Below are 15574 nucleotides of genomic sequence, written 5' to 3' on the forward strand. Positions count from 1 at the left end.
GGAGTTAGTATTTCTGATTTTAGCTTATCACAGGTGGTCCTAAATTTTTAGAATGTGTGCCTCCTGGGGTTAGTGACTCAAAAGCTTAGCCTCATCATATTGTCTATTTTTCTTATATTTGTTAAAGATGTAGCACTAACAAGTATTCTACGTAATTAATCATTTAATACAGCATCGGTTTGTGTTACTACAGTTTGTATCGCTTGAGCAAATCAGAAATGTCAAGGGATGGAAAATTTTAATATGTAAACGCATACTTTCAGTCCTTAGTATGTCTTTGATGTTTCTGCGTGAATAGCTGAGAGGCATCTGTCTTCCCGTTCTGCAGCCCTTCATCTGCATGGTATCCCATTTTGTGGGTAACTAACCAATCCTGTATTACCTAATCAACCTGAATATCCTGTCATTAAGCTTTACAAATGATATTGCAGTGAATAATTTTGCTGTATAAATACATAACTGCTCAATTGGATATATAACGTTAATAGATATTGCCCAACTGCAAGGATGTCTTTAGGATAAACTTCCAGAAGGGGAATTAATGGATCAGACATTGTATACGCATTTGTACTTTTGTCTTCCATAATGATTGTATTGATTGATAGCAAAATATGAGTGGTTGTTTCCTTCTGAATATAAATTATGTTAGCACATTTTTCTTGGCACTCCTGAAGTGAATTATGGTATCTTGTTTTAGTTTTAATTTGCATTCTCTCATGATTGTGGTCGTATATCCCTTCATACATTACGATCTGTTCATATTTACTTTTACTGTCCTTTTATGGCCTTTGCTAGTTTTTCTATTGGGGATTTTTTTTTAATTTTATTTATTTATTTGAGAGAGAGAGAGAGAGAGAGAGAGAGAGAGCGAGCATGAGTGGGGGAGGGGTACAGGGAAAGGGAGAAACAGACTCCCTACTGAGCAAGGAGCCTGATGTGGGGCTCGATCCCAGGACCATGACCTGAGCTGAAGGCAGAGGCTTAACCAATTGAGCCAACCAGGTGCCCGATTCTTTTTCTTTTAAAGAGCTCTTAATCCATTTGGGAAATGAAGCCTTTGTTTTTGGTAGTAGTCGAAAGTATTTGCTGTTTATCTTTTAACATTGCTTATGATTTTTAAAATATCAAACTTTTAAAAATACAGTCCTGGTTACTCCTTTTCTCAGTTGTAGAAAATCTTTAGTTATTGTGGCTTCTAAATCTGTCTGCCTTTCATTTTCTATTTTGTCTCTATGAGACGGCCCTTGTTTTAAATATGACATTCTCTTCTTAGTCTTCTCCCTTTCTTTTCCAAGGATACTTGTCATTGTCATTGGATTTAGGGCCCCCACTAATTGGGGATGATCTCATCCCACACCTTTCAACTTAATCACATTTGCAGACATCCTTTTCTTGTTAAGGTCATAGTCTTAGGTCCCGGGTGGGCCTATCTTTTGGAGGACCACTGTTCAAACCACGACAAGAGCCCTATTTGATTGTTTTCTGATTTTCTCCTCTCCAGGGGTCGCCTTCGAGAATTATGTTCCTAACGTTTGATCTGAATATTTAAAGCTCTTGAAGTATATTTTCAATTCCTCTCGAAAGGAAAATTATTCTATGCCTTCTGCTATACAGGGTGTGGGTGCTATGAATAGCATTCCATTCTGGGACTTGCAAAAGCAAGTGGCTGAGAACTTGTAATACTTAATTTTTATTTTTTTTCCTGCTCCATAAACTTCTGATTTTTTTTAAAGGCATGTCTACATCAAGCCTTCCTCCTTTTTTCATGTTTCAGCATAAATGATATATTGAACTAACTTGACACTGTGTTGAATGTAGCAACGGGTATCAAAGTCTTCTTACAGTGTTTAAATTCAAGAGGCGTGAACTCAGAATAGGGTTCCTAAGCATTGTCTATACATCAGGTGGCGTTATAACATCGTTAGTATAGAACAGAAATGGGTATACATAAGCTTTATAACTTTGGTCAAGTTTTATACTTTTCATTTAGTTACCTCCTGGAAAGTTTGAAATTTCAAAGATGTCAGCAAAAATATTGATTAGAATGGGTTTTCGGTTTATAATGATACATGATATTATGCATTCGCTAGCTCCACAGGCCCCAGTCTCAAAATTGAGTATAAAAACTGTCTGCAGACAAGATTTATTCATTCCTATCCTGTTTTCTTGCACAAAATCCTTAAACACAACCAAGTAATGGATAGACTGAATATATTAACATGAGGTTGTAAACTGTATTTTTAAGGTTACAGTTATAACTTTTTAAGTGTGATGAAATGTCTTCCTTTTTACTCTTCTCAATAAAATCTATCATTTATTGTACTAAAGCCTTTATGGCTGAGCAAGTGACAGTCCTTTTGCTGCAGCAATGCTGAGTGTAATTCAGCCGGCGTCCTGACAGTTTTTCATAAGCTCCTTCCATATTTGGGGATCATTCTTCACTCAGACACAGGGTACTCATGTCGCTGAGCCTGTTACCTGTTAGATTGTGTGGTTTTTCCTTTGTTTCTTTAGTTTTTGGTTTATCGGTGATAAATTCTCTGTAAAGTTGCCGTAAAGTTCAGTTTTGTTCATGAAAACACGAAAGCAGAAAATTAAAAGACGCTAGAAGGGATCTGGATGGTCATTCTGGTCGGATTTTTTTTTTTTTTTTTTTCCTATCTTCAAAGTGATGAAATTGAATCTTACTAGAGAAGTGGCCCAAATCATTTATTGCTGGGTCTCCGTTAAAACCCTGGGCTCTGGATCTCAACACCATTGTTCCTTCTTCAATTTTAGTGCCTACTTATACTGCCTGTGATGTCCAAAGTGTTGGTACATAGTATACATTTCTTGAATATAAACAAGCGTGAGTCTTTAATCTCAAAGCTTGAAGTATTCCTTCAGTGTTTATTTCTAAGATACAATTATATGCAAGATTAACTCAGTTTCAAACTCTACCTCGTTATGAAGATTCTGGTGTTTATCATCAGCTGGAAAAATATTTGAATAATAAGAGTTGTCTGCTAGATACTCCTAAAGATACTATAAGATTATAGAGAATAAGAAACGAATAGAAGCCTCATCATGAGGATATTGATCCATTAGCATGTGTTTTTTCCCTGTCCTTTTTTGTTTGTGTTTTTTTTTTTTTTTTGATCTCCGCATAGATTCTTTTCAATTAGTGATGCCAGTTTTGTTGTTTGCTTTCTGAACTGAGTGTAAGAATTTTCCTTTGAAAGAATCCTTTCTTAATGGATGCATGAAGGTTTGTTTGGATGTACCATCATTTCACTCTTCGTCTTCTATAATGCTGAAATAAGCCACTGGATATACCTCTTGTCAGATTCGGTGACTTGTAGGAGTGATGCTTTGGACAGCAAGGTGGGAGGCTCTTGACGCCACAGCTCCGGGCTGCTGGGGAAAGCCTAGTTCAGTGACCTTGGTGGCTGTGAACGAGACTTGAGTTTGCTTTTTGCCCAAGCCGACCACCTTACTTGTAAAAACCTTTGTAACTTTGATCAGAGAAAATGATATTGTGTTTTAATTGTACTGCTTTTGACCACCATGGCTTTTTTTTTTTTTTTTTTTTTTTTTGGTCCTCGTGGTTGACACCATGTCCTTCTTCAGCAACAGCTTTGGGGAGAGACAGAAAGTTATGCGGCGATATGCTTGGATTGCAAGAAACATTAAAATGGGGGAGGATGTGTGTCTTAGAACCAAGGAAACAGAGTCTGTAATTTAATGAATACTCACTGAGAACGTCATGCATTTTGTAATTTCTTTCTGGTGTTTATGAGGCAGATATGATTCTTCCTGTTTTATGAATGAGGGAATTCTTACAGAGAGGTGGAGTGACTTGCCCAAGTTCAATGCAGCGTGCAAGCAATCGAGCTGAGCCTGAGACACAGGCATCCTTGACTTGAGAAGCTGCTAATAATCATCCCACAGAACAGGCTCTGAAATGTAGATCTGCGTGAACAGGGATTTTTTTTTTTTTTTAATTTCACTTATATCAAAAGAAAATCAGATGTCGAATGGCTATTTCTGTTTTAGGACAAATACTTAGAGGTCTTCTTTTAGAATAATAAAAGTAGATAAAATGAGTACTTGGACTCTTAGGACCCAGAGGCATTCTGTTCTTTGTACATATGTGGAGTTTCTGTGTTGCGCTGCCTGGGAGAGAGGGGGCACCATGGACTTTGTACCCAGTGAGAAGGGTGCCCCCAAAGAACAGCACAGTGTGTGATGGAGAACTTGCTGCCCATGAGGCCAGTGGTGTGGCTCTGGACCTATGTTGACATATGTTGAACGTGAGGTTTGGAGCAGAGATTTTTCTGGATCTATGATCTGGTTCTGGCATTTGCTGGTGTAACCTTGGGGCCATTAACCTAATTCCTCTCTGCCTTTTTTTTTTTTTTTTTTTCATTTTCTTATCTCCTTGCCCTCACTCCTCCAAATCAGGCAGCTTTAGCACTTTCCACTTTCTTTATGGGAAATCTTTATGGGTCCTTTAGCCGCTAAAGGCACGTAGCTCCAATGCCTAGAGAGGAAGCAAGAAGCAAGATTATGTACACGTACTGTCTTCTTAGGCAAGTCCTAACACAGGGGGGCTTGACTGCGACTTCTTTCGATAAATTCTCGTTGTCAGGTCGCATCTTAAAGAACGTTGTCCTGATACATGAGATAGATACTGTGATGGGAGGGTGTGCAAAAGCTTACTTTCCCACAGACAGTAGATTTGTATACTGTTAAATTACAGATAATATTCAGCATTCATATATCTAGAGGATGCTTTGTTTCTTTGTAAGATCGGTATTTTCTAGAGCATGTTACATTCTTCCATTAAATTTCTAGTTTTTAAAATAAGTGTTCAACTTACATAAGTTGATTAATTATATAAATGTACGTGGCATTCTTTTCATATTGAGCTTGAGAGCTATTTTCTGTTCGCTTCTCTCCTTTTTTACTTTAAAGTTTGTAGTCATATGTGATAGGAACGATTTAAGAGGTGACAGGATGAGTGAGCGAGCTATTTTAGGTGGTTTCTCAAAGAAGGAGAAAGAAGCTCCTGTTTTTGTCAGGCATCTCAAAAACTATTTGGCTAATAAATGACTTCTTAGGATTCCTCATAGGTTTAAAAATAAGGAGCTAAACTATTTTGATACTGATGGTGTACATATATTATTCTGCAACTTACTTTATTTTTCCCCCTGTCATTTTTAGGATTCTGAGTAACAACAAAATATCCGAGCTGAAGAATGGCTCATTTTCTGGGTTAAGTCTCCTTGAAAGACTGTGAGTATTTTTTTATTATATCTTATTGTTATTTTACTTACTGAATTTTTTTCATTTATTATGAGCTTTATTTGAAAGAGAATACTTACTGTATTTTTATTGTAAGTCTGTTACTAAACTCCCGACTTTTCAGATTAAAAAAATCTGAGTTTTTCCCAACATTTTATTATGAAAAACCTCAAGAATTTAATTCCAAGAAACAATTAGCTAATTAGATGTTGGCGGACTTTCTGTAAAGGGCCACATAGTAAATAATTTAGTCTTTGTGGGCCATATGGTCGGTGTCACGATGCCCCGATTCTGCCCTTATAGTGGGAGGACAGCAATAGACAATAAGTAGTAAATGAGTCAAAGTGGAGGTGACTTTATTTGCAAAGCAGGCTGGGGATCATGGTTTACTGGTCACTGGCTTTTGGAGCATAGATGCTGTTTTGAAGTTTTGTCATGAAGGGTGCGCCTTATAAAACAGTTCAGTAGAATTTAAACACCTCAAGGAGGGAAACTTTTGGATAGACTTTGATATTCTATTCAGATGTCTTTGCATGTGATCATTTTGTCTTGCTTAGAAACTAGGTCTAGTTGTGTTTATGATCAGATATAAGTAGTGCTTATCTTTTTGCTTTGGATTTGACACAGTGGATATTCAATTTGCTTGTATTATGAATGATAAGCCAGGATCACGTTTCAAATTCCCTTATCATCCATACATTTATTAGGATAGCATTTCAGGACATTCTTCCTTTTTCCTTTTTCTTTTTTTTTTGAGGAGGCTCCATGCGTGGAGCTTGAACTCACGACCCTGAGATCAAGAGTTGCGTGCTCTGCCGACTGAGCCAGCCAGGTATCCCTACAAAAACATTTCAGATGTTAGGTAATAAAAGGAGCCTCCCCATTTCTGTTGAATTACAGATTTTTGTTATTTTCTTAGTCTCTTTACTCTGCTGCACTTTCTCTGTGTGTGGTCTTTCCTTGACCATTTTACCTAGTGGCCTTTACAGTCAGACTCCCTAAGATGTTATTGCTTTGATCACTGATGTGTTATTTAAACATATACCTAGAGTTTATATTTATCCTTTTACATATGTCTGTTCTTTTCATTGAGCATATGTCTTAAATCAAGTCTTTGTTTTTAAGGCTCCATGCCCAGCGTGGAGACCAACACGGGGCTTGAACTCACAACCCTGAGATCAAGACCTGAGCTGAGATCAAGAGTCAGACGACCAACTGAGCCACCATGAGCCTCTTAAATCAAAAGTCTTAAAAGTTAGGTTTTCACATATATTCATATATATAAAAAACATATATAAAAATAGCACATTTTTACATACATAAAGTAGCAGTACATTGAAGTTTGCATACGTATGCATATGCAAGCATAAATATATACATATGTGTGTGCAGATATGCACATGTAGAATGTTCTTGGTGCAGCAATGTTTAATTCTCAGATTTTCTCACTTCTGTTTTCATTCAACTATTCCTCCACATAGGCCATGTGCTTCAGAGGATGCTGGGCATACCTCTGCGCCAGGCCTAACTAGGCTGAGGCGAGTCCTTCACTCCTATTCCATGGGTACAGGTTGAGGAGTGGGCACCCATCACTTACTGAGTAAGGATTTGCTCAGGACATCTTGGGAAAGGAATTTCCTTACTGTCCTCAGAACGGATGATTGTGTGGTCTAGAAGCCGTCCTGCCACTGGCCTGGGCTGGAGCCGACAACTCTAAGAGCCTGGGGTAGGGCCCATCATGGTGAGCAGAGGGCAAGCTGAAAGGACCTTGCCTAAGCATGACTGCCTCTGGACTGTTACCATTACATGAGGCCGTGTGTTCTCATTCGGTTTTCGTGTTTCTTGTAAGAAAAGTCATTGTAGGGCAGCCCCGAGGCCCAGTGGTTTAGCCCTGCCTTCAGTTCAGCCCAGGGCATGATCCTGGAGACCTGGGATCGAGTCCCACATTGGGCTCCCTGTGAGGAGCCTGCTTCTCCCTCTGCCTGGGTCTCTGCCTCTCTCTCTGTCTCTCTCTGTCTCCCATGAATAAGTAAATAAAATCCTAAAAAAAAAAGAAAAAAGTCATTGTGGTTGACAGACAGCCTTAGCATGTAGCTCATTGTCAGGCATTGAGTACGTGCTTGGTTAATGACTGAGGGATCGGTGGGATCTTTTCTTTCCAGAGGAAGGATGACAGGGATGACTACATTATGGTGTCAATGGTGTCTGTTGTATTTATAAACATGTTTTCTTTTTGGCCACTAGAGTTACTGTGGTTGTTCATGCACATCATAAAAAGTATGGACAACGGAGCTGAAAGTATGGACAACACATGCTATGCTGTGAATTACTATAGTTTTTACCTTTGCTTTTTAATTTCATTTTGGTCTTTGACCAGCTCTCCATCATTTATTGATGATAAATCCCTATACATGAGAAACATACTAGGTTGCCACAAATATATTAGGTGATACTAAGATGCTACTGTGATTGTTTTCAGCTGGGGCTTGTCTATACCTGAATCCCAGGACACTTCATCTCCTTTGTAGGACCACAGATACAGATAGATAGCTAGACACACATACATACATGTACACATATGAGTGTGTGTCCATATATAAATGGACTAGGACCCCAGTGATGACTTTGGGACCTGGGCCATCTCTGTTGGGAAACATTTTTACTTCAGCAGACCCTAAGCTCAGCATTTCCTACAGACCCTTCAAGGCCCAAACCTCTGTCTCGGCCTCACTGCCTCTGCGAGGGAGGCCATGCGTGCCTGGGTGGGACCTGCCCCCCCATGCTGTCTCCGTGGGAGAACGGCACACTTCAGAAAGAAAGAGAAAGAGAGGATATGGTGAGGCTCTTACTGTTCTGGCTTTGAGAAGGAACGACAGGGGAGCACGAGTTCCAGAGGAAGCGGCCTGTTAGTAGGGCCTTTGCCTGTGAGCATGAGCTCAGATAGAGCTCCACGTTCCTGCTGGGACCAGCGGCTGGAACGGCCTGAGAGAGCCCGATTGCTGGGGGTGGCTGGCACCTTGCGGAAACACCCTGGTGTTTGGTTTGTCTTGTGCTCTGGGAATTAGGTAAAACAGAGATCCCACAGCCAGTTGCTTGGGAGTTCATGTCCAAACGCTGGTGAAGGTCTCCTCAGCCCCATTCATCCTCCGTGGGCATGGAAGGCGGGCTGTTGGTGCAGGGTCATGGGGAGGAAGGCACAGGAGGGGACTGGGGCCGCCTTCCCCTGGAGCCCAGCACTCTCTCACAGTTACACTTTCTCCTGCCTTGCTCTTCTCTGATTTGGTGCACTACTGTTGAAGCTGAGGGCTCTGTGGATTTTGTAATTTCCATATCAACTCCTGGAGTAATCTCTTGATTCCTGCTTTCTGCTGTTGCCATAGCCCTTCTCATTTTCCCTCTCTGCAGGCCATCTAACTGACCTGCTCTGCCTCCATGTCCCACTGTCCCCTTCCTGTGACCATATACAAAGACCATCTTGTCCTTGCTTTATGGCTGTCAACTCTACTTTGTATCCTTCTGTGATTTTCTTCACTGTAGGATTCTTCTCATGGACTCTAGTTTGCTTCGGGACCTCGTCATGCTATCTGTGAAATCTCTAGGGGTCTTCTCTTCCAAGACTCTCCAGGGACTTTTGGACTTTGTCTTGGTCTCTCTCTGCATCAGACACAAGCTGTGTGAATTCAGTGGTTCTGTTCATCTGCTCTGGCTGGCATAACAAAATACTGTAAGACCAGGATGCCTTAAACAACAGACGTTTATTTCCTCCTATTTCTGGGGGCTGGAAGTTCAAGATCAAGGCACTGGCAGGGTTGGTTTAATCTAGCGCCATGAGGGAAGGATCTGTTCCAGGCGTTTCTCCCTGACTTATATGTATAGGTGGCCGTCTTCTCCCTGTGTCTTTTCATGGTCTTTCCTCTGTGTGTGTGTGTGTGTGTGTGTGTGTGTGTGTGTTTTCACATTTCCTCTGGCCACATTTGGAAGTCACACTGCTCACATTGGATTAGGACTCCAGTGTCCTCCTTTCAAGTTGATTACCTCTTTAAAGAGGTTGAATTAACTAGCAAATACAGTCCCACCCGTTTGGAGGGAAGAGTAAGGGTTAGGGCTTCTATATGGAATTTTGGAGGACACAATTCATCCTACGACAATGATGTGGCATTTTTTTTTTTTTTAAATTTATTTATGATAGTCACAGAGAGAGAGAGAGAGAGGGGCAGAGACACAGGCAGAGGGAGAAGCAGGCTCCATGCACCGGGAGCCCGACGTGGGACTCGATCCCGGGTCTCCAGGATCGTGCCCTGGGCCAAAGACAGGCGCTAAACCGCTGCGCCGCCCAGGGATCCCGATGTGGCATTTTTGTAGATACGCTAAGGTGTGTTTTCCCTGCCTGTTCCTAATTACTCTGCCATGGAAGGGATGACACCACAGATAAAAGGACTCCATTTTTGGCCATTGAGTTCCAAAAGTCCTACCTAGTCCAATATAGAAAAGAAATTTGAGTAAAGGTAACATAAGAGAATCTTCCTCCTTTTCTAAATACACATTCTGTGGGCTCACTGGGGAGTTAGAAGGAGTATAGAAAGAGCTTTTATGCTGGCGGGTCCCTAAGAAGGATCTCTGTCTTTGCTTTCTCATCCATACTGGGTTTAGAGGAAGGATGGGGAAAGACAGCATGGAATAAAACCAGCATATGGTTCTGGATCCTAGGGCAAAGGGCCTCTGAGGCCGCTTTCCTGGAGAAGAAGCAAACCCGTAAATTTCCCAGGACCCAGTGCAATATAAGAGCAGAAGAACTGGTCACATAGCCCTGGAGGGGCTGTGTGTTTCCCAGGGGAACAGCGGAATGGCTCTTTGCTGAGCAAAGCGATGGGGTTGTTTGCAAAGATGTAGTTAGTGCTCCTTCTATAGGAGACTACTGATTGTTAGTAAGTGACATCGAAGGGTTTGGGCTACTCACGTTGAGCTCTGGACTGAAGCCGTAGCTAGCCAAATAAGTGACCTAAGGTCTTTGTAAATGACATCAGTTTCAAATTTTTCAGAATTAGTTGAGAAAAACAGTGTGTAGCTGATTTTATTCCTTCATGGCTGGTCATTCCCGTGCATCTCTCCTTAGGTATTCCACATGTGAACCCGAGAGCTTTTTGGGCTCCGGCACTGGGGCGGGAGCCACTCCCCTCCGCCCCAGAAACCCTCCACCAATGACTGAGAGCAGGCGGTGGATAGCCACCGACCACCTCCCCTCCCAGGAGGGTGTCCCTGCGGCATGCTCTACGCGCCGGCTTCCACCGTTCCACCGTTCCCTAGGGGACTGCAGTTCGCCTCACCAGTGCCCCTTGAATCGGCTTCCTTGTCATTAAGGGCTGGCCGGGTTGAATTAACTAGCAAATATACTTCAGAGATTAAGGAGGTCTGCAGGTCAAGCTGTCCCTGGCGGTTCTTCTGACTTGAAGAATAGCTTCTGAAGGGGATTCATTTTCTCTCTCTCTGATACAGTAAGACAAGCCTGGGTGCACACATCCTTCATTTTAGAGTATTGTGATTCCCTCTCTCTCTCTTTTAAGATTTATTTGAGAGAGAGAGAGAGGAGAGGAGGGAGTGAGCGAGCATGTGTGTGGTGGTGGGGGGGTCAAGGGGAGAGAATCTTCAAGCAGACACCCCACTCAGTGCAGAGCCTGACGTGGGACTTGATCTCACAACCTTGAGATCATGACTTGAGCGGAAGCCAAGAGTCAGACTCTCAATCGACCGAGCCACCCAGGCGTCCCTAGAGTATTGTGACTCTTGGTATGATTTGTCAGTATTTGGTGACACTCCTGTATAATCTAATTACCGACATTAAAATGTCATACCAGGCGATGTGTTGGACTCCCAGCTTCTATTTCATCCCAAATGATGGGTCTACCTATTGTCAGAGCCACTCAGAGTGATGAGGGAGTATTTAGTTGTGGGGCTTCGAGGAAGATTTCCTGGCCCCTAAGGAATTACAGGAAGAAGAAATCCACTCTTTGTCATGACTCTGTGCTTGGAGGTGATCTGTGGGCCTTGGCGTATCCCATCACAGTTAAGGGTCAGCCTGAAGGCCAAGTTGACATTCTGAGAAGGGCAGCCCTGAGAGATGGTCGGCGCCAACCACCTTAGGCTGCCGTCCGTCTCGATTTCCCTTAATGCCAGAGAATTTCCTTGATCGTCGAAGCCTTTTTGAGTAGAAGTTTCTGATCCTTGAAAAGCGTCTCTTCTGATACACTTGGTGTTCTTTTCTAAAGGAGCTTGTTCTTTTTCCAAGAACTATTAACATACTCTTTAATTTTGTTTCCGCAGTCCTTCTGCCCTTTTTCATTTTTGTTTTAATGATCCAACATATTTAGACTTAGCGATAGACCCTGAAGTCAGACTCCTGTTCCCAAGGGAAGCCGTGATTGGGGAAGGAAGGGGGAGATGTTAAATGAACAAATCTGACTATAAATATCTTTTGGCAATACCTGATTAATATGGCTATTACTAAGTATTATATAATATGTCAAGGAGTTTTTATTATTAAAGGAAAAGTGTATCTTTAAATCATATTACAGTACTCAGTTATTCATGAGAAGTATAATGGAGAAACACATGCAGTACATCATCAGCCACAAATTTATGTACTGCTTTAGCTAAATCAGTTCTTGTTGTAGATGCAGTTAAAATCTGAAAAGGGAAACATATGTTTCAAAAAAATGAAACTGACATATATTTCTGTTCTCAGAGCTTTTTTGCTTATCCAGTACACATCAAGAATATGCAGACTGAATGTTTTCCCAAAATATCATTTCTCTTTGAGGTGTAGGATTGGGATCAGTTGGGCCAGGGGGAGATAGGGACTATTTTAGGTCAGGCCCCATGGTTAATTATACTTCCTTAGACGTAAAAAGCTGGGGATAAAAAAATAAATTTAAAAAATAAAAACTGGGGACAAGAAAGACTTTTTATTATGAAAATTTTTAAACATACAGACAAATTTAAAGAATATTGTAATAATCTCCTATATCACCAATTTACTTACCCAGATAGAATAATTAGTAATGATTTGCTGTCTTTTTTTTTTTTTTTTTCCTTTATACTGGAACATGCCAACACATAAACACACTTGCTGAATTACTTGAAGGTCAATTGCAGGCATCATGACCCTCTGCCTTTATTAAGAAATGTAAGTGGTTATGAATGAGATGCAGCCGCCTCTGTGTTGTCTGAGTTTATGAATATCGTAATGATTTTGTAGCTAACTGTAATTTACCAAAAAGATTTTTGTAGTGAAGGTCAAATAACGTAATTCTATCTCTTAGCCATGGTTTACTTTTTTTATCCATTTATCATCTGTCTTCATCCACTCTGGCTGCTATCACGAAATACCATAAACAGGGTAGCTTGCAAACAACAGACATTTATTTTTCAACAAACATTTAGGTTTCGAGGCTGGGAAGTGCAAGATCAAGGTGCCAGCAGATTCATCGTTCAGTGAGAGATCCGTGTTTAGTTGGCTGTAACCTCGCGTGGTGGAGGGGCACGAGGAGGCTCTGGGGTCTCCTTTACAGGGCGTCAGCCTCATTCATTACGTCTCCGCTCTCATGACCTAAGCACCCCTCAAAGGCCCCACCTCTTAATCCCCTCACTTTGGGACTCAGGATTTCTGCATAAATTTTGGGAGGGTACGGGGGGTCCCTGGGTGGCTCAGCAGTTTAGTGCCTGCCTTTGGCCTAGGGAGTGATCCTGGAGACCCGGGATCAAGTCCCACATTGAGCTCCCTGCATGGAGCCTGCTTCTCCCTCTGCCTGTGCCTCTGCCTCTCTCTCTCTCTGTGTATGTCTCTCATGAATAAATAAATAAAATCTTAAAAAAAATTTTTTGGGGGGAGGATACAAACATCCAGATCATAGCAGTGTCCTTCCACATCTGTATCGTGTTTCTGTCTCTCACACTGAATAGATGGATGTGGACCCTGCCCGTCTGTCAGTGAAGATGTTTTAAACAGCAGTAGTGAGTGACAAGGGTCACAGCAAGGAAAGTACAGGGCCCTGTTATTCAGAGATATTTTTCTTTGGAAAATGGAATGCTGTTCAAGACATAAGGGATAAGTAGGAGTTAGTCAGGCAAGAACACCAGGATGGAAGTGAGGATAGATGCTGGGGAAGATTGGGTGTGTCAAGGACGGAGCAACCATGTGCCAACGTCTGGAGGTGAGAGACATAGGACTCTTTCTAGAAACATCTTGAAATAGGACTCATAGTATAAAGAGAAAAAGGCTGGATGAGCGTTAAAGAAAGGTGTGGAGCGGAATAGGAAGTCAGAGTTAGGGTAGGCTAGTGGGCCAGGCCATGGAGGGGCTTGCAAGTTACCTTAAAGAGTTTGTGCTTCGTTCTGAGGGAACTGGAGCTTTTGGAGGTTTTAACCAGCACCGAGACATGTTCAGATATATGCTTAGGAAAATCCCTGTATTTATTTTTTTTTTAAGATTTTTTATTTATTAAGAGAGAGAGTGCAAGCTAGAGCACAAACGGGGGAAGGTCAGAGGGAGAAGCAGACTCTGAGGCGCAAGGGAGCCCAACATGGGGCTCGATCCCAGGACCCTAGGATCAAGACCTGAGCCAAAGGCAGATGCTTAAATGAATAAGCCACCCAGGTGACCCAGAAAGATCACTTTAAATGGAGAGTGGAAATAAATGAATAGAGAGAGAGAGAGAGGATGAGGGAAGCAAGGACACCAGCAAGCACTGTGTGTGGGTGATGATGGTGAGGAAGAGGCAGAGGTAGATGGCTTTTGCCCAAAGTTGGAAGACCGGACAGTCCCACGTAAAATAACTTTTTCTGACTTAATGATATTTATCAAACATGCAGAGAGTTTGAAAGATGATCTCTCTAGAACCTTGATATAACTGTGGCCAACTTCTTGGCTTGTTTGCTTTATCTGTCTCCTTCTTGATCTAGGTGTAAATTCTATTAGTTAATCTCTGCTGTTTCAGTCAGAAAGATGTGTTTAAATCCTGAACTGTGGTTTGGCCATTCAGAACTTGGCCTAATTTTATAATCTTTTTGCACATGAGTTTCTTTATCTGCAGGAGGAGTCCCATCCCTTAAGATTGATTGTGAGATCTTCATGGGACAGTAGGGGACAGACACAACTCGCTGAAATTAGTGATGGTGTAACAGAGGAGCCCAGAGAGTTAGAGCTAGACTTCAGGCTTGGCTGGGTTCAGGGGCTCAGCATTAATTCTCTTTTCCTGTCTTTTGGCTTCATTAGACTGGCTCTTAGTTAGTTAGTTAGTTAGTTAGTTAGTTAGTTAGTTAGTTAGTTAGTAAGTTCTGCAGCCAACATGGGGCTTAAAACTCATGACCCTGAGGTCAAGAGTTACCTGCTTTACCGACTGAGCCAGCCAGGTGCCCCCTAGACAGGCTTCTAAATCATGGTTAGCAGAAGGGCTCTGGGGTGACCTCCTTGACCTTTAATTAAACCCATGGAAATGACCATTCCCTGTCTCAATCTGTCTCTTCCCCCACTAGCCCAGGCCCTAGGTTTAGTTGGCCCAGGGTCATGTAATCTGGCCAAGTTACTGAAACAACAGTGTCTGAAAAATCTGGATGGAGGTTGATCAAGCGCCATACCTAAAGGATCCCGTGAGGTGGTTTGTCGTGGGCGTTGCTCTGTGTGCATCGCTCTGGATAACGAGATGTCACACGTGGAAGGGGCAGTGTGGCCATTGTTAGGTAGAGAAGGGAGAAGGGAAGGACAAGAGAAGTCGCAAAGAATTTCTGCTCATAGTTTGACATCAGGTGCCCTGAGACATGAATGGAAACCATTCGTGACTTCAGTGGGTCAAGGTCGTGAGTGAGTCTGGCTCAGGGTCTGACGCTGAAGTATGGACCAGCCCCCAGCAGGACTGTGACCAGGGACTGTGGGCCACTCTTCTGCTTCTCAGTGCTCCTGTAGTTGACTGTCTGCCGTCTTTGAGGACTGTGTGAACATCTGTATGCAGGCCACTTGAGTCCCCAGCTGGGCCCAGGTCCCCGTTGAAGAACAGCAGCCTTAGCAGGTGGCCCGGATCCTCACTGGTGGAGGGATGTGGCTGTGGCGCTCACCTCTGGCCCCTGGTGACAGGGCTGCATGCTGCAGAGAGTAAATTGAGCCTGTCATCAGATGCCATAGCCCTGGGGGCTGGTGGATTTTTGCCTTGAGAGATATGTTATAAATCATCGCACTTTTTATAGGAATCCTAACCATAGAAGCTCAGGGAGGGAAAAACATGAAAAGCTAAATGACATG

At 42.3% G+C, this 15574-nt stretch overlaps 1 protein-coding gene across 1 annotated transcript in view; it reads left to right on the plus strand.

Moving 5' to 3' along the window:
* Positions 1 to 15574, plus strand: part of ADGRA3 (adhesion G protein-coupled receptor A3) — a 121281-nt gene that overhangs the window by 29036 nt on the left and 76671 nt on the right. The window contains exon 2 of the mRNA XM_038533575.1: positions 5206 to 5277. Coding sequence (XP_038389503.1) covers positions 5206 to 5277 — 72 coding nt within the window. The remainder of the gene's footprint in view (positions 1 to 5205; positions 5278 to 15574) is intronic.

The sequence above is a fragment of the Canis lupus genome, chromosome 3 (assembly GCF_011100685.1).
Source record: "Canis lupus familiaris isolate Mischka breed German Shepherd chromosome 3, alternate assembly UU_Cfam_GSD_1.0, whole genome shotgun sequence".
NCBI lineage: Eukaryota > Metazoa > Chordata > Mammalia > Carnivora > Canidae > Canis > Canis lupus.